We start from the raw sequence: 20,024 nt of genomic DNA, 5'->3' as shown, positions 1-20,024 counted from the left end.
AAACACATGGCCAGCAGGTTGCTGGTATTTGGGAGGGCCAAGGGGGGGCACAGCATGATGTAGGGGGGGCCATGGCCCCCTCTGCCCCCCCCAGCAACGCCACTGGTCTAGGGCAACAGTAATGACTGAAGCTGTGAGAGCTGTATAATCCCAAAAATGGAATGGGCTTTTTAATCCCCAAAATTAGAGAGTATAACCATGTCCCAAAGCTTCCTTTTTTCCCGTGATGCTAGCAGCCAGCAGAGAATGGAAGGAATTCAGGATCTAGAACCTGAATCAACCTGAACCTAGTTCATAATATTCTGAGCATGGCCCTCAACACCCTCTGTTGCTGTGTGTCCGTGTCTTGTTGCAAATACATGTCTGTTAGTCTGCCTTTTGTACAGCACTGTAGATTTTTGGGGCCTTTATAAGTAATAATACATTTCTGGCTGAAGGAACGGTCTACTGATGCGTTGGGTAAGAATGAACAGTGTCCACTTAAACCTCAGTGTTTGGCTTTCATAAAATGTTTCTCCATAGTTTCTCAGAACTTCTAGAGGTAAACCAAAAACTGCATGTATCTGCATGTTGTTACTGAGTCCATATCACTGATAAGTCAAGCAGATATATTTTTCTAGTTGAATGCGATTATGTCATGGGATGCTAACATGGAGCTAATGACCAAAACCATTCATGTATTACAGGATTACTACAACGGTTGCATGCAGCATGGATTTAACAAAGTATCCGATGGATAAACAGACCTGCACCTTGCAGCTGGAAAGCTGTAAGTAAATATCTCATTACCATTATCAGTAGATGTTCCCCCTGTAATAATCTTTTATTTCTTGCACAATCCTTAAGAAGTGAATATCATTGCATTCTGCAGGCAATAGTTTCATTGTGTTGTATGTGTTATGAAAGGCAAATGTAAGATCTTATCTAAATTATGCAATTCTATTCTGGAACCTTGTTTAAAAGAGTAACTGATCAAGTTTTGAAACATAAACATAATAATAACGTTATTTGTCAATTACAGATTAATTTTCTTTGTTTCAAAAATTACATTACAAAGAAACTATTTCAAATATTGAGCTTGAGAGCTACAAAACAAACATTTAGAATCATCAGTAGATGTACGTAGGATCCCACTTTAAAGGATTAGTCCAAACAGTGTTTTGAAGTGGTCATGGGTCAAGAACCCTGTATGTACACATGCTGAGACATTTTATGTTGGTACCAGAACTACTTTAATTCAACCTTGAGCAAATTCCATCAGCCAGGCCCGAACAAAAGTTTTTTTTTTTTATTCTTTATTTTGGTCACTCAGCATGTGAAAAAGGATCAATACAATATGTGGGCTATTGCCTTTTCCAGCTGCTCTCTGTCTAACTTTCCTGCACCCTGCGGCCGCCAGAGCGTTGCCATGGGTTACTATGGCAACGCTCCGAACATGGTGCCACGCTGAGTGAGTTTTTTTTTTTGTGTGTGTGAAAAACATGGCAGTCAACGAAATAACATAGCAAAAGTACTTCCCCCTGGGCACAAGTATAAGGTATACTCAGAAGTCGGGCTATCTAGTGTTAGCTTAGGTGCTCCAGGGAGCAGGGGTGGCCCCCTCCGGGGATTCACATTAGTAGGTAAACTGAACCATCTTGGTTGGGGGGCGAGGGGAATACCGGAGCCAGCGTTATATTGGATTCTCCGTCTAAGATCCGCGCTTAGTGCGGGCCCTTTTGTGTGTGGCTCAACTATAAAAGAGGGAGTCTGTAAATGGGGTGGTACAGTGGCCCATTCTAGTTGGGCTGGGTACGGCAGGTTAAATAAAAATTGTGAAAACATCTATGGGATCTATGGCATCCTACGGGATGGAGAATCGTCCTTTCTGTGTAACTCCCTCAGGTTGTGTTGCCTGCGGGTGTAGCGCGCCGGGACGATCTGGGTATAAATTCCCGTACTGTGGTGGGGTCTAGCCGGGTCAGGGTGGTCATAGATTCATCTTGCAGGGCGTTCAGGCCCAGCAGGGCCAGGTGTCAAGTTCCTGCGGATTCTTTGCCCGGTATGCAGTCCCTTGGAAGGTGAAAGTGATGAGTCGCAGGGCACCCCAGCGGTACTGGATATTGTTGGATCTCAGGCATTGTAGGTTCGGTTGAAACGATTTGCGCCAACTTAGTGTGCTCCTTGTAAGGTCGGGAAACAATGTTAACTGAGAGTTCTCAAATAATAGAGGGTTTTTCCCTCGGGTCGCAGCCAAGACTGCGGTCTTGTCTTGGTGGGTTTGGAATTTCAGAATGAGGTCAGCCGTGGCGGTTGGCGGTGCGTTTGACGGTTTGGGCAGGCGGAACAGGCCGTCTAGCTTCATAAGTTTAGCTTGTTTAGGCTGCAGTAGCGTTGCCATGAGGCGCCTTACATAGTGTGGGAGGTCGGCAAGCCCAATGTCATCGGGCACCCCTCTGAGCTTTAGGTTATTTCTCTGTCTGTGTTCCTCCAAGGCCTCCACTTTTTCTGCTGTGCCGAGTTGTTGTTTGCGGAGGTCTGACAGTCTCAGTTACAGAGTAGTTAGTCATGCATCTTGGGCATTTGCAGTGGTCTCTAGAGAGGTAAGCCTTGTGTTGGCCCTTTCCATAGCCTCTTTAAAGGTTACCCTGTTGGCAGCTAAGTCCTGCCTGAGTTCTGTGAACATTTTTGTTAACAGGGCTGCGGTGACCGGTTCCCCTGCTGGGGGTGCTTTGGTTGTGTGTCCGGTGGACTGGGCTGCCAATACACTTTCTCCCAGGTCCGGATAGAAATCCTCCGAGGAGTCGGAGTACTCAGCTTCCCCCAGCACCATTTTCTCCCACGCGGCCTTTTGCGAATTCCGCAGGAGTTCGCCAATATCATGGCCGAAAGGAGGTTTGTCTGGCCTCGGTTTTTTGTTTTTCTTGCCCATCTGTACTTCTCCTACCCGTGGGCTAGATTTGGGAGAGGTAGGTGCCCGATCTCCGCCGGTAAATCGGGTATTTTGCTTGCGTTGGTATGGAGCTGTACACAATGCGTCTTTGCTGATCTGCAGCTAGCCAGAACAATAGTTTTAAACTGACTAATGAAAATTCTATGCATATTCTATGTGCAGAGATTAATTTATTGACTGAGTGAGCTCAGCTGAACCTCCCAACCAGTGAATGAATGGCAGTATAGACATTCTGCAGTGCTATGCAAGCCATCAAGAGGGATATTAATTTCATCATTTTAAATTTCACTTTCTTTGTTTTGTCTACTCTTAAAAAGGAGAGAGAATTACAGATACTAAAATTCCAAGTTATCTTTTCAAGGCTGTCAGATACCTATTGATCTCCCAAAAATCAGTGGCTGCAGCCGAAACACAGCATGCTTGGAGTTGCTAGCTAGAAAGTCTGTTATTACAGTCCAGTGGAATTAACATCATGCAGCCTGTTATTCATTGGGATTAATCACTCTCCTAATTTATATATTGTACAATGCATGGACCACTTGGAAAATCTGATGAATCCAATTATTTCCAACAACTGTCTCTTTTTTAGTTTAGTTTTTAGTTTAGTAATCATAAAGGGATACTTCAATTATCGTAATAGTAAGAGTCCTTGGGCAAGACACCTAATGATATACATACCTCAAATCCTCATAGATTGTAAGCTTGTTTGAGCAGGGTCTTCTTTAACTCTAATATACCCTATAATTCTAAAACACTGCAGAATGTGTGGGCACTATATAAATGGTAATAATAATTGTGAACCCCTGTCTCAATATAGACAATTAAAAAGCAAAGGTGACTACACCAATCTTAGAGAGTTACTCCAATCATCATAACCACTACAACGCGGGGTAGTGGTTATGATGCCATTACCACCCTGGCCTTGTTCCCCTTTAATGAGGCAAACTATTTAGCAATGGTCCTCTCCTCGCAGGTCTTAGATGCTCACTGGTGGTCTTTCGGACGTGCTTCTGCAGAGCCAAGACTGTTGGTCATTTATTGAAAGCATCAGACCATTCACACCTCTGCCAATGACTGGCATTGTGTGTAATGATAATTGCACAGAATTGGGATTAACCACCACACAGCCTCTTCCCTTACTTTCCTATTAATCATATCATTCCCCTTGTTCTCTTTCTCTTTAGTCTGTTTCCTGCTCTCTCTTCCAAACTTATATTCGGCATTCTTTTTTTTTTTTTTACGTAAAGCTACCCCTACTTATCCAACTGCTCTCTAAAATAAAATATCGATAAAACACCTCTGAGAGTATCCTCCTCTATATGTTTCAACAAAAAGCTCCACTCTCCCCAAACATTCTTCTGTTGTTTCGTTACCTGGGCTGAAGTGACAAAGTTTAGTTATTGTTCATTTTAGACAATATGGAAAACTAGAGACCCTCCCCCTCTCTATTATTGGCTGATAATATTAATCTAGGCGTAAAGTTGAGGGGGAAAAGTTATTTATGGTTTCTAAAAGGAAACATGTATTTCTACATGCAAAAATTGCAGGTCAGCAATATGTTAAGAGTGAATAAATCTACATTTCAAATAACTTTGTAACACTTAACAGAAAACCAAAAAATACATGTAAAAACGCTAAAGTGCTTCTCCACTATAAATGCTTTAAATATTTTCTGCTTGGTAAATCTTCTCCAATATGTATGAGTGCAACCACTTACGAATGAGACCTGCGGAGCTCCATATTTAATTTATGAAGACCTGTTATGTTGATGTGCTAATTGGCTCACCGGGATAAATAACTTGCTTAACCTATTTAATACCAGAAGGAAGAGCAATCCCATACATTTTCAAAAGGTTACACATTTTAGGGACATTTTTTTACCATAGGCACCTTAAATATCCATACCTTACAGTTACCTGCAAGGCATTTGAACCAAATATTTACATATGTATTCATGGCGACTAATTAGAAATTCCTTTTTATTTGTTTTCACGTTAGGAAAAAAAAGGCTGCTTCTAAAAGTCTTAACGGGGCAGCTAGTAGATTTTAGTGTTTTCCTTATTAACATTTAATCATTTAATTAGTACCGGCAGTAAAGGAGCAATGAGATGTTTTTTTATGTAAGCCCCAAGTTACAGAATTTAGAGAATTGTAGACTATGTTCATTGGCATTAGGATGTCCATGTAACAAAAAAATGGGAGAAGAAGATGATTGTAAAAGCAGAGTTCTAAATTAAACCAGTCATCTCAAACCACTCAATGTCTGTGCTTTATGAATACTGTACACTTGTTATATATGGGCCTTAATATTTTTGGATAGGCATTGCAAATGATTTAATATTAATTATAATATTCTGGAAAATATTTAATATTGAGATTTTTTGTATATATAATTTTTATATTTGTTTTATATATTGATATTTTCTGATGTATTTTAGATTATATTCAGTGGTTATCATATTAACGAGTAAGTGTTTTCTTTTGTTACTATTAATTATTCTTGTAGTATCGCCATCACCATAGAAACCCCCAAAATCAAAGGGGGCACAGTCTTTTCCTTAAAAAATAAAATCTGGAAAATATTTGTGATCGTACTTCTAACCACACAGTTTTATACAGGCAAAAATAGCCACAATTACAGACAAGGTTCTCACTGGTATAAGTTCAAGCGGAGCATAATGATATACAGTATATACATATATATAGGAATCCATGTTTAAAATGGAATGAGGCAAAAATGTGATTCTTTGTTGAACTAATTTGCATATGCCCACCCAGAATCCTTTGTGGTTGCAACATCGCTGCAAGTCTTATGGCTTGACTGGTGTGCAGATTTTTGTTTAACATTGTATTAAGTATCCACAGACTTCAGGTGGAAGGGGTTTTCAATCACAATTTTTCCCCACCATAACCTAATTATATATATATATATATATATATATATATATATATATATATATATATATATATATATATATATATATATATATAATGAAGCCTAATGGACTCTGTAGAGGGGTCTCTCTAACACTCTGACCCACATTCACAATATAATAATTTAACATAGCTCTCTGATACCCAGCCCAAGTTGGCAGATGAATTACTGTTGCAGACTGGCTGATATGGCTGGCAAGCTGACTGCTGTGACTGGTATACTGCTGTGGCTGGCTAGCAGGCTGACTGCTGTGACCAGCTGGCAGGTTGCTGTGGCTGGCTAGCAGTCTGCTGTGGCCAGCTGGCTGACAGACTGGCTGCTGTGGTCAGCTGACATGCTGGTTGGCTGCTGTGGCTGGTTGGCAGGCAGGCTGGCTTGAAGGTTTGCTGCTGTGTCTGGCTGGTCAGATGTCTGTGGCTGGCATCTGTGGCTGGATGGCAGGCCTCTTTCTTCCCCCAGTGTGTCTCTTTGTGGCCCTCTTTGTGTCTCTTCGTCCCCACAGCCTCTCTGTGTGTGTCTTTCTGTCCAACCTTATCTCCGCTGTGTCCCTTTGTGCCACAAAGCCCGCCTGTGTGTCTCTTTTTGCCCCCCAAGCCCTTCAGTGTGTTTCATTGTCCTCCCTCAGCCCCTCTGTATTTCTCTTTGTGCACCCCATCTTCTCTGTGTGTCTGTTTTTGCCTCCCAAATCCTCCGTGTGCCTTTTTCCCCCAGCTTCTCCTGTGCCCTTCTTTGCATCCTTCCAACTGTGCCCTTCTTTTGCCCCGCTCCTTCTTTGCCCTTATTTAGCAACCTTCCCTTTTGTGCCCTTCTTTTTCCACACTCTCCTCCTGTGTCCTTCTTTGTCTCCTACCCTGTGCCTGCTCAGCCTCACCTCCCTATATGTAGCATGGGTGTGCATGCGGTCTGTGGTGTAGGAGCCTTTGTTTCCTCTACTTGCTCTGACAGGCAGCAGTTTGTTGCTCTCAGTAAGCACTTCCTGTCAGACTGGGTAGAGGAAACAGACTCCTCTACCATGGTCTGCCTGCTCGGCCATGCTACATGTAGTGACTGGCAGGAGAAAAGCACTGTGCAATTCGTTCCCCTCCTGCCAGGGCTCCCAGGGCAGACCGCCGGCCCCAATTTAGTACACCACTGTAGATATATATATATATTTATATATATATATAAATATATATATATATTTATATATATATATATATATAGTCTTAGGTGAGGCTTATAGATAACTACAGTTGCAAGAAAAAGTATGTGAACCCTTTGGAATGATATGGATTTCTGCACAAATTGGTCATAAAATGTGATCTGATCATCATCTAAGTCACAACAATAGACAATCACAGTCTGCTTAAACTAATAACACACAAATAATGAAATCTTGCCATGTTTTTATTGAACACACCATGTAAACATTCACAGTGCAGGTGGAAAAAGTATGTGAACCCCTAGACTAATGACATCTCCAAGAGCTAATTGGAGTGGGATGTCAGTCAACTGGAGTCCAATCAATGAGATGAGATTGGAGGTGTTGGTTACAGCTGCCCTGCATTATAAAAACACACACCAGTTCTGGGTTTGCTTTTCACAAGAAGCATTGCCTGATGTGAATGATGCCTCTCACAAAAGAGCTCTCAGAAGACCTACGATTAAGAATTGTTGACTTGCATAAAGCTGGAAAGGGTTATAAAAGTATCTCCAAAAGCCTTGCTGTTCATCAGTCCACGGTAAGACAAATTGTCTATAAATGGAGAAAGTTCAGCACTGCTGCTACTCTTCCTAGGAGTGGCCGTCCTGTAAAGATGACTGCAAGAGCACAGCGCAGACTGCTCAATGAGGTGAAGAAGAATCCTAGAGTGTCAGCTAAAGACTTACAAAAGTCACTGGCAAATGCTAACATCCCTGTTAGCGAATCTACAATACGTAAAACACTAAACAAGAATGGATTTCATGGGAGGATACCATAGAGGAAGCCACTGCTGTCCAAACAAAACATTGCTGCACGTTTACAGTTTGCACAAGAGCACCTGGATGTTCCACAGCAGTATGGCAAAATATTCTGTGGACAGATGAAACCAAAGTTGAGTTGTTTGGAAGAAACACACAACACTATGTGTGGCAAAAAAGAGGCACTGCACACCAACATCAAAACCTCATCCCAACTGTGAAGTATGGTGGTGGGGGCATCATGGTTTGGGGCTGCTTTGCTGCGTCAGGGCCTGGACGGATTGCTATCATCGAAGGAAAAATTAATTCCCAAGTTTATCAAGACATTTTGCAGGAGAACTTTAGGCCATCTGTCTACCAGCTGAAGCTCAACAGAAGATGGGTTTTGCAACAGGACAATGACACAAAGCATAGAAGTAAATCAACAACAGAATGGCTTAAACAGAAGAAAATACGCCTTCTGAAGTGGCCCAGTCAGAGTCCTGACCTCAACCCGATTGAGATGCTGTGGCATGACCTCAAGAAAGCGATTCACACCAGACATCCCAAGAATATTGCTGAACTGAAACAGTTCTTTAAAGAGGAATGGTCAAGAATTACTCCTGGCCGTTGTGCACGTCTGATCTGCAACTACAGGAAACGTTTGGTTGAAGTTATTGCTGCCAAAGGAGGTTCAACCAGTTATTAAATCCAAGGGTTCACATACTTTTTCCACCTGCACTGTGAATGTTTACATGTTGTGTTCAATAAAAATATGGCAACATTTCATTCTTTGTATTAGTTTAAGCAGACTTTGATTGTCTATTGTTGTGACTTAGATGATGATCAGATCACATTTTATGACCAATTTGTGCAGAAATCCATATCATTCCAAACTGTAACTGTATATAGGATTTTTGAAAATAAAGAATGCATTTAGATTGGTTATTTAAGTAATCTCTGTTGACCTTTAACTAATATAAATATGCAATTTCTCACAAAACTGTCAACATTTTGCTTATTAAAAGAAAGGAAACAGAAAATATCAAAGAACCTACCCTATGTATATGTATCAGTGTTCCAGTTTTTTAAGCTATGTGAAGAGGATAAAAAGTGTTTTTTGGTTCTGTATATAACTTCTTGGTTCATATGTAAAGCAAAACATCCACCTATGTCCCAAGGCCAACTGTTCGTCAAGCTCTGGCAAATAAATGACCTTTTATGAACAGTTCGGTACATCACTACTGCTGTGTTCAGCACTTTCAATGGCTTTACTTTATTTTTATAGATCTTGTAATTCTTGCTAGGACTGATGCATCCATTTATGCAATGCAGTTACTATCATGTTTATCTTGCTCTGTCTCCAGGGGGGTACAATATCAACGATGTCATGTTCTACTGGACAAGAGGAAATGATTCAGTTCGTGGACTTAACACATTACGCCTGGCACAATATACGGTTGAAGATCATTACACATCTGTATCTGAAGCAGTATATGAGACAGGTTGGTTGGGAAATTTGCTTTAACACAGATTCTTCTTGTTTTCCTCGACATGTGGTCTAAGAGAATGAATACCTTTCTTTAGCACTTTATTTCATGTTGACGTTTCTTGTTGTGCCTCTCTGATTAAAGAATTGATTGTTTTTGTATTGTTTTGTATTATTATTATTCATATAGCGCCAAAGTGTGACAGTGCTTTACAATGATAGAAATGGGATATGTAGAGGGGAAGAAGGCCCTGTTTAAACGAGCTTACAATCTTTGAGAATTTCAGATAGGCAGATATATATTGTTTAGTGTGTTGACCATGGACACTTCCTGGTAATATATTTGAATCTGTCTTTTCTGTTTCTAGTAACCATTGTATCTACTCAATTTCTTCTGAAAGGGGTAGTTTATGCACCTGGAAGGTCTAGAAACAATTTAAGGCCTTCAATTGTCTTTGCGTGGTGTAGATAAAAATGTCATGGCATTAGTTCTCCAACTAAGGTATAACCATAACTCCAGAAAATATTGCATTTACAGCCTAGGAGCCATAATCTTCAATCTGGTAACATATGTTTTTTGCAAAGTTGACAAGTATATATATATATATATATATATATATATATATATATTTTTTTTTTTTTTTTTAAAACAGTATATTGTATTCTTAGTGTTTTGTCCTCTGCAGTAGTCCAGAAGCATTGTATTGGCCTTAGTAGTCTTTTGATATTATCACATATTCCTTCGAGATAAGTAAGCACTGCCTACATGTGCTATCTTCAAGGAATGCGCCAGCAATCATGACTTAGACCAGAACTGTCACTTCTCTGGAAATTACATTATAGAATAAAAAACTGAAAATCATCTTGACCTTGTGTTAACTGTCTTTCATCCTATGCTCAGTTTTAGTAAGTGAGAACATAATCCAGTTGAATCCTGTCTGGCACAGCAAGGGCATGCTATGCAAATGAGGAGGAAAACAGAAACATTGTTTTACTTTCTCTTTTTCCTCTAACTATGTTCAATGGCAGAAAAGGGCAACATTTATAACAATGACTGACAGGGAGCCGAGGAGTAGGCGCCCAATTCCACGATAGATGTGTACATTTATACTAATTAAAACCATATTTATTAATTATATGGAATAAGTGACAGTTCCAATTAAGGTTTATTTTTAACCAGTTGTCCAGTAGTTGCACCCATTCTGGGGATTTGAACTTAAACCACTGAACTCATAAATGCCAATCTTCAGAATACTGGTAAGGGTGCCAGGAGGCAACATTATATTCCTCAATGTGTTCATATTTAGCAAGTTGATAGGAAACTTTACATTGCTGCACACTGCTCCTACAGTAAATCGAAGGTAATAGTTAGAAGTCTTGATGAGGTGTGTACTTAGTCCTGTGCCGGTTATATTATAATTAAGGGGACACCCAGGAAGTCTCCATGTAATACATTTGGGTACATTAGAAAATAATTATCTTGAATAATAGAAATCACAAATTGAATGAGATCAGACAAATACAACCAGGTGTTCATTGTGCCAATGACTAGTGCTGTTAGAATATTGTGTATTGTACCCACAGTTCACATGGTTCTAGGAAGAATCACGATACTGTACATTGTATTCACAGATAAAGTGGTTCTATAAGGAATCAGGATACTCTACAATGTTATTAAAGCTAATGTTGTTCTAGAAGGAATTAGGGTATTGGACATTGTATCCACAGATAATGTGGTTCTAGAAAGAATGAGGATACTGTAGAATGTTATAATAGCTAACATGATTCTTCAGGGAATTGTGAAATTGGACATTGTATCCACTCAAAATGTGGTTCTAGGAGGAATCAGGATACTGTACAATGTTATAGTGTAATAGGTAACGTGTTTCTATAAGGAATTAGGATATTGAACATTGTATCCAGAGATAAGGTCATTATAGAAGGAATCAGGATATTGTACAATGTTATAGCGTAATAGGTAACGTGTTTCTATAAGGAATTAGGATATTGAACATTGTATCCAGAGATAAGGTCATTATAGAAGGAATCAGGATATTGTACAATGTTATAGTGTAATAGGTAACGTGTTTCTATAAGGAATTAGGATATTGAACACTGTATCCAGAGATAAGGTCATTATAGAAGGAATCAGGATATTGTACAATGTTATAGTGTAATAGGTAACGTGTTTCTATAAGGAATTAGGATATTGAACATTGTATCCACACAACATGTGGTTCTAGGAGGAATCAGGATATTGTACAATGTTATAGCATAATAGGTAGCGTGTTTCTATAAGGAATTAGGATATTGAACATTGTATCCAGAGATAAGGTCATTATAGGAGGAATCAGGATCTTGTACAATGTTACAATGGTTCTAGGAGGAATCACAATATTGTACATTGTATCCACACGAAGTGTGATTCCAGAAACAGTCAGAATACATTGTGCATTATATCTGTCGTTAATGGGGTGCTGTGCTGTCTGTCTGACTTTTCAACAAAAAAGACAGGATGCATACATGATTTTCTTCATGGGAAAGTACATTGTGACTTATATAACCTGCATCTGGTTCTCCTACATTGCCTACAGCAGCCTAGATGGAGGCATCAGACTCAATCAGATGAAATAATATTTTTTTAGCTGTTCTTTGTTACATGACAGTGAACCACGTTTTTGTGTATAAAAAAAGATGTATGTGCTTTATTATTATGGCAAGAGTATTTTTTTTTTATATACATTAAAGATTATATTATTTTTCCTGACCCATAGAGAGAGGACGCATAAGGTATTTATGATGATAATAAAATCAGGGGTTTGAGGACAGACTGACTAAGATTAATACATTCGGTAAATTACACATAATTTGTAATGGACAGAAAGATACTGATTGTTGCTCTAACTCTTTGTTTATTTCGTTTTTGGCACCCTTAATAAATACAACTCTTTTCTTAGTTCTGTTGTAGAGCTGAATGTAGAAGCAGGAAAAAGTCCATTAATTTCTTTACTTGGTATGTTCAACTGATGATTTCAGTATCTTGTAATACCTTCTAGGTATATTTTGCAGTTGACAAGTCATCATCGATCTTAACCCTAAAAGGAATACAAATCTGTTTTACTAACACTACAGTGTTCTTGTCCCTACTCTTATTCATGTCTCCCCCCATGTGCATTAAAATTTAAAAACATTTAAGATTTCTTTACCTTTTTCCAGTCTAAGAGCTCCTTTGCTACTGCTTACTGCTATGTCTTCCCCAATGTCACGGAGGAGGCATGACCTCCTCCTTCAATCTCCAATCCAATGTTCACAGATGAGCATTGAGGACCTAATGGGCATGCATGGTGAGTGCAGCGCGCACATTCAAACTTACCTATACGAAATACTTTCCTATCGGGCTTCCACGCCATGTTACCAGGTTCTACTCAATCAGTACTGCGAAAGCACCTCTCGTGGCTGTTATACTTTCTGAAAAACTGCATGTTTTAAATTAAAGAGTTCAAATGACAAAGACAGTGAGATGATCTGGGTGACTATAATGTCCATTTAAAAATTCCCCATTCATTTCCATTTTAATTCCAATACATCCCTTCTTGATCTCTTTGCTAGTGACTTTCTGTTGTCCTCTGTTCATGTTGTAGGTTTTCCTTACATGATTTCTAAACCATTGCTCCCATATGCCCTACCTCATCCTATCTTACTTTCCTATAGCTGCCTATTTTTTAAGAAGTCCCATAAAGTTTACCATCTTTATGGGTAACTTCTCTTGTTACAACAGTCCTCAATCCCTCCACACATAACCTGTTCCTCTCCAGTCCACTTTACTCTTATCCTCCACTCTATTCTACCTCCACACACATTTTACAAAGCTCACATAAAATGTCATCTGTACCACTCTTCTGATGTGTTAATCTTCTTCTTTTGTTCCTACATTGCATGCTCGTTTGAGCCTCTTGTATCCGCAAACTTTATTTTGACTGTCAATTATTTGCTGCAATGTTATAAAGTGCTGTAGAATATATTTGCATGATATAGATAATATTTGCATAATATATTTCACTGTTCTGAATTTAGATTACAAAATGTACGAATATAAAGCCAATATATTGTTATTGAATCGCAATCTACAAATCTGCCCCTTTATTTACTGGTCGGAGCTTTGAATGATACATTTTACTTTCTTATCCTTGATATTTTTCAGGACGCTATCCAAAGTTAATCTTTCACTTTGACCTCAAAAGAAACATTTTGTATTTCATACTGGAAACATACGTCCCCTCAATTCTGCTGGTTGTGCTTTCATGGGTGTCCTTCTGGATCAGTCAGTCTTCTGTACCTGCTAGAATATGTATTGGTAAGTGTGGTACCTGTTAGTAAATACAAGAAAAGGTGAGTTACGAGTTGAGGGGAATTCCGACACAGCTCGTAACGCCAGATCATTCCTACCATGTTCATTCATATAGCTGGAACATCTCACCAGGAACTTAGGGACTACTCCTAGGAACTTAACAGATTAAAAACTAAATAGCCCGATTGAAATAAAACTAATGTTCCACAAATCTAGAGCTTTGTTTTACAACCCCGCTATATTTTTACTTAGATTACTGTCTCCCCACAATCATTCAATCAACATATACTGAAGCTAAAGAAAAGAAAATGTTACTTGCGCTTTTTCCTTAATCCCTATGTATATTTAGACAAATGGAGGTCATTTAGTTGCTCCAATGGCCATTGGAGGGATGCCCGCCTGCCAACGTCAAGGCAGACCCCCCCTAAGCGGGTCCTAACACTGACCCTTCAGCCTGCTTCCTTGAGCTTCTGGCAAAGATATCTCTAATGAGACAGAAAGGGGTATTTTTTATATACACCCCTTTACTTATTAACCCTTAATAGGGAACACATGGGATGGGTAGCAGCATTGTAACCAGGCTGTGTGATACAAAGTAAATACAAATACAAAAAGAGAAGTCCTGCGCTAAAGCAGCAAGGACTACAACACACATCAGCCCCAATATGTAGTAAAAACCAAAGAAAAGAAAATGTTACTTGCGCTTTTTCCTTAATCCCTATGTATATTTAGACAAATGGAGGTCATTTAGTTGCTCCAATGGCCATTGGAGGGATGCCCGCCTGCCAACGTCAAGGCAGACCCGCTTAGGGGGGGTCTGCCTTGACGTTGGCAGGCGGGCATCCCTCCAATGGCCATTGGAGCAACTAAATGACCTCCATTTGTCTAAATATACATAGGGATTAAGGAAAAAGCGCAAGTAACATTTTCTTTTCTTTGGTTTTTACTACATATTGGGGCTGATGTGTGTTGTAGTCCTTGCTGCTTTAGCGCAGGACTTCTCTTTTTGTATTTGTATTTACTTTGTATCACACAGCCTGGTTACAATGCTGCTACCCATCCCATGTGTTCCCTATTAAGGGTTAATAAGTAAAGGGGTGTATATAAAAAATACCCCTTTCTGTCTCATTAGAGATATCTTTGCCAGAAGCTCAAGGAAGCAGGCTGAAGGGTCAGTGTTAGGACCCGCTTAGGGGGGGTCTGCCTTGACGTTGGCAGGCGGGCATCCCTCCAATGGCCATTGGAGCAACTAAATGACCTCCATTTGTCTAAATATACATAGGGATTAAGGAAAAAGCGCAAGTAACATTTTCTTTTCTTTGGTTTTTACTACATATTGGGGCTGATGTGTGTTGTAGTCCTTGCTGCTTTAGCGCAGGACTTCTCTTTTTGTATTTGTATTTACTTTGTATCACACAGCCTGGTTACAATGCTGCTACCCATCCCATGTGTTCCCTATTAAGGGTTAATAAGTAAAGGGGTGTATATAAAAAATACCCCTTTCTGTCTCATTAGAGATATCTTTGCCAGAAGCTCAAGGAAGCAGGCTGAAGGGTCAGTGTTAGGACCCGCTTAGGGGGGGTCTGCCTTGACGTTGGCAGGCGGGCATCCCTCCAATGGCCATTGGAGCAACTAAATGACCTCCATTTGTCTAAATATACATAGGGATTAAGGAAAAAGCGCAAGTAACATTTTCTTTTCTTTGGTTTTTACTACATATTGGGGCTGATGTGTGTTGTAGTCCTTGCTGCTTTAGCGCAGGACTTCTCTTTTTGTATTTGTATTTACTTTGTATCACACAGCCTGGTTACAATGCTGCTACCCATCCCATGTGTTCCCTATTAAGGGTTAATAAGTAAAGGGGTGTATATAAAAAATACCCCTTTCTGTCTCATTAGAGATATCTTTGCCAGAAGCTCAAGGAAGCAGGCTGAAGGGTCAGTGTTAGGACCCGCTTAGGGGGGGTCTGCCTTGACGTTGGCAGGCGGGCATCCCTCCAATGGCCATTGGAGCAACTAAATGACCTCCATTTGTCTAAATATACATAGGGATTAAGGAAAAAGCGCAAGTAACATTTTCTTTTCTTTGGTTTTTACTACATATTGGGGCTGATGTGTGTTGTAGTCCTTGCTGCTTTAGCGCAGGACTTCTCTTTTTGTATTTGTATTTACTTTGTATCACACAGCCTGGTTACAATGCTGCTACCCATCCCATGTGTTCCCTATTAAGGGTTAATAAGTAAAGGGGTGTATATAAAAAATACCCCTTTCTGTCTCATTAGAGATATCTTTGCCAGAAGCTCAAGGAAGCAGGCTGAAGGGTCAGTGTTAGGACCCGCTTAGGGGGGGTCTGCCTTGACGTTGGCAGGCGGGCATCCCTCCAATGGCCATTGGAGCAACTAAATGACCTCCATTTGTCTAAATATACATAGGGATTAAGGAAAAAGCGCAAGTAACATTTTCTTTTCTTTGGTTTTTACTACATATTGGGGCTGATGTGTGTTGTAGTCCTTGCTGCTTTAGCGCAGGACTTCTCTTTTTGTATTTGGATATACTGAAGCTAACCAAATCAAACCACTTATTTTTCACTGGTAAATTTAAGGCGCTACGTGGTTTTTAATTCCAACTGACTTATAGGATCCAATGGATTGTTAGATATAATTCAGTCTCAAATTTATCCAATGCACTTCTGATGTACAGATCTTGCAATGTTAAATGTGGAACAGGTCTCTATTAGAGATGTCCCGAACAGTTCGCCAGGAACTGTTCGCCTACGAACATAGCTTGTTCGCGGTCGCCACGGCGGGCGAAAATATGCGATGTTCGGTCCGCCCCCTATCCGTCATGGAGGTGGGAGGGTCTGGGAGGAAGGGTCTGCTGCTGATTGGCTGGAATGTGTCTGCTGACTGTGAGGTACAGGGTCAAAGTTTACTCAATGATGACGAATAGGGGGCGGACCAAACATCGCATATGTTCGCCCGCCCCGGCGACCGCGAACAAGCTATGTTCGCCAGCGAACAGTTCCTGGCGAACTGTTCGGGACATCTCTAGTCTCTATTGCTCGTGAATATCATTCTGTGTTCTAAGCTGTACACATTGCAAGTACTTAGCAGTGATCAATGAACATGTTCATCTTTGTCTATATAATTCCTTGCAATGAAACAGACTATCTTTAAAAGAGATCATTAAGAATGGATAAAATCTAACCTGTTCAGTGTTTTGGCAACATTTAAAAATGAAGTGCTATTATTATATTATGTGAAAACAGAACCACAAAAAAAAAAAAAGCACATTTTCAATTATCTAAATAATTAGTCAAATAACTTAGTAACTACACATGTGTGTGCATAGAAACAGTAGTCGCCTATAACTGGAATATTCACTGGCCTGACAAAGTAATAATACAACATTAGTATTTTCTAAAAATTGATTGATTCGTTTTTTCTTAGGTGTTACAACCGTGCTCACCATGACAACGCTAATGATGGGCGCGCGGACATCTCTTCCAAATGCCAACTGCTTTATAAAGGCAATTGATGTTTACCTAGGAATCTGCTTCAGTTTTATATTTGGGGCACTTTTGGAATACGCCATTGCCCATTTTTGTACTCTTCGTCTACCAAATCAAAAGAACTCAACACAGGTAGAAAACAAAATATCAAGTTACATTAATTATCTGCTAATTATCGTCCAAAGTCACCTGTGTTCTGTCTGCTCTGTTTTTTTTAAATCATATTCGCAAAGACACTCGCACACTAGCATGATTATATTTTCACTTGATAGAACTAGTGTATTTACTGCAATGGTATATGTATGAAAAGGTATATATTGTTAGATTTTATTCAAAAGATTGCCTACTGTGATATTGTGTCCATAGTGCTACTTTATCAAAGATAACATTTACTTTATGGAAGATAACTGTCACGACATAAATTGAAAACTATAGAATGTTTTCATGGAATTAGCATTTGAAGAACTGTTTTTTTGCTTATCTCCTTTACTGACACAATATGGGGGTATATATCTGTATGCTCACATCACAGAGAAAAAAAAAAAGAGGCATAAGCAAAATAGCTAACGATTTACATATTTTTTTACAATGTAACTACTAGTATAGTTATAGCCAGCAGATGTATTTCCAGATGTTGTTAAGCCACTGTTTCAACTATTCTTGGCACATGATGGAGAAATTAAAATTACAATTATGAATGAGGTGCCAAGATATTCTGCAGCTTTGTGCAACAGGTAAACAAGATAAACGATTAACAAAACATGTTTAACATATGGGAAGAGTAAATGAAGAGGGCCTTGCCCAAATGAGCTTGCAATTTAAAATCTACAATCTGAGCATAGGTTCACCAAAGAGCAAGAAAGTTGTGATTCATTAAAAGATGCAGATCTACCTACTAGTTACTCCTGGGCCACGTCCCTACGTGGGAATATGGATTCATAAAGTATAGTCTAAAAAGAAGTATCATATTTTCTTGGTAGATGCATTGTAAGTTATGCGTTCAATGACAATAACTTTGATTTTTATAGGAAGAAAAATTAAGTACCATTAATTTGATGTTGTCAGATAATTTCCAGCATTGACCCAAACCTGGCATTATGCTAATGATCCCAAGGGGGTGAATCTACACAGTACGTGGTTGGGTATTGGGTCACTCAGACACTATCCCATGCTTTGCTGTTAAAAGATGTGTTGTAAGACAATAGGTTATTTCAAAGCATTGTGGGTTTGAAATCTTAAATCCTAAATACTGGGTATGCTTACTTGTTTATTGTGCGTGGGTTTTTGGGCTGCCTTGTCTAGGCTAAATGTCCTCAACCCAGTCCTCATGGCATGTCAGCAGTCCAGACTTTATCAGTATCCTCATTGGAACAGATTTGGCAAATGCCCAAATCTTGGACTGTTAGTGCAAAGACTGGTCCAAGGGACATTTTTTTTGAAGAGTTAGTATAGGAATATAATTGAATGATTTAGTAAAGCAATATATTTGCATGTTGGAATTATGCAATCCTTTATAAAGTAATACAAGCTATTTTCTTTTACCAATGCGCTTTAACTGTGATTTCTCATTGAATCGATGAATGAAAAACATGTCTTGACTCAAGAAGAATGCTTTCTAATTTTCTATATCTTTTAACATAAGGATATGGATGATGGTGATATCGATATGAATGGATCCATTGTTGCAGTCTCCAGTGAAGCGAACAACCAAACACAAGTTACTAACAGAGAAAAGAAAGACAATGGACGGAACAATAGTGCATTTCTTAAAGCCAAGAAGAGACTCCTATGCATTTTTTACTGCTTACGAGTTGAAAATCCTCATCATATAGATAATTATTCAAGACTATCTTTTCCTTTATCATTTATGGTGGTAAATGTACTGTACTGGGTGTATTATCTGTATTTCTAAATTTCCAACCTCACCTACTCGTACAGCTCTTGTATATATTGGGGCTATGTGCAAACGTATGACAATACTTTAGAGTTAAACAATCTTCATAATCTTTTTTTTTTTTTTTTGCTATTGTTGTTGCTTTCTTAGTAGATTAAAAACTGTATTTATTTGCTCAGAACATATTCTTAAAACATTAGGTAAAATTTATATTTTATGCTGTATATATTAAATACATTAAACAATTATTTCGTTCTGGAAACAACAAAATAGGTGTTTATATTTTCTACTATTTATGGTTTTGGTATTTTTCATATTTTTTTTGCACTGCATAAAAATCTTAATGTGAGCTAAATTATTATCTAACGCTAAAAGAAACAGAAAAAATAGCAGGATAATTAAGACGTATTACAATTTACGTTATAAAGATTTTTGTACGTGTTTCATAAAATGATCAGATACTTTATTATATGTAAACAATAGACACAATTTTTGAAAAAAATAAATAAAGACATATAATGTATCACATCAAATAGATTACCCATTGGCCCATAGACGTTTTTTTTTTAGTAAATTTGCACACAGAATTCATCTTGGGAGGAACTGGTGTGCTTTTATTTGTTTTGCCAAGAATGTAAGAAATATACTGGACTGTGCAATTTAAATTATTACGTTTCACTAACTTTGGTTGTGTTCAGTGGAGTATGGAGCTAAGAGCACAGATTTGAGGTGTATCATAGACCAACACAACTCACCATGACTGAAATCCTTAGCTGCACCGTATCTATAAGGTTCTACAAGGTGGCTGGTTTCCATTTATGTCACTTTAGGTCAACTAGTGTTAAAGTGAAAATTCTAGGAAATTTGCAGTTAAAATTGCATGTTCATTGTCCTCTATATATTAGCATTACAGCTGCTTAACACTCAGATGCATAAGAATATTTTGTTGAGGGACACGTGGCTCTGATTAAGCTCTGGATAAATCATTGGATGTTC

General features: G+C 38.9%; 1 protein-coding gene across 1 annotated transcript in view; it reads left to right on the top strand.

Annotated features, from left to right (window-relative positions):
- LOC134575780 (gamma-aminobutyric acid receptor subunit pi-like) overlaps positions 1–19,196 on the top strand; it is a 52,520-nt gene extending 33,324 nt beyond the window's left edge. The window contains exons 6-10 of the mRNA XM_063435187.1: positions 687–769; positions 9,155–9,292; positions 13,478–13,630; positions 17,073–17,266; positions 18,777–19,196. Of these exons, the coding sequence (XP_063291257.1) occupies positions 687–769; positions 9,155–9,292; positions 13,478–13,630; positions 17,073–17,266; positions 18,777–19,046 (838 nt within the window). The 3' untranslated portion in view covers positions 19,047–19,196. The remainder of the gene's footprint in view (positions 1–686; positions 770–9,154; positions 9,293–13,477; positions 13,631–17,072; positions 17,267–18,776) is intronic.
- Positions 19,197–20,024: the final 828 nt, after the last annotated feature.

This window comes from Pelobates fuscus, chromosome 10 (assembly GCF_036172605.1).
Source record: "Pelobates fuscus isolate aPelFus1 chromosome 10, aPelFus1.pri, whole genome shotgun sequence".
Lineage (NCBI taxonomy): Eukaryota > Metazoa > Chordata > Amphibia > Anura > Pelobatidae > Pelobates > Pelobates fuscus.
This window is presented reverse-complemented; position numbering and strand designations above follow the sequence as displayed.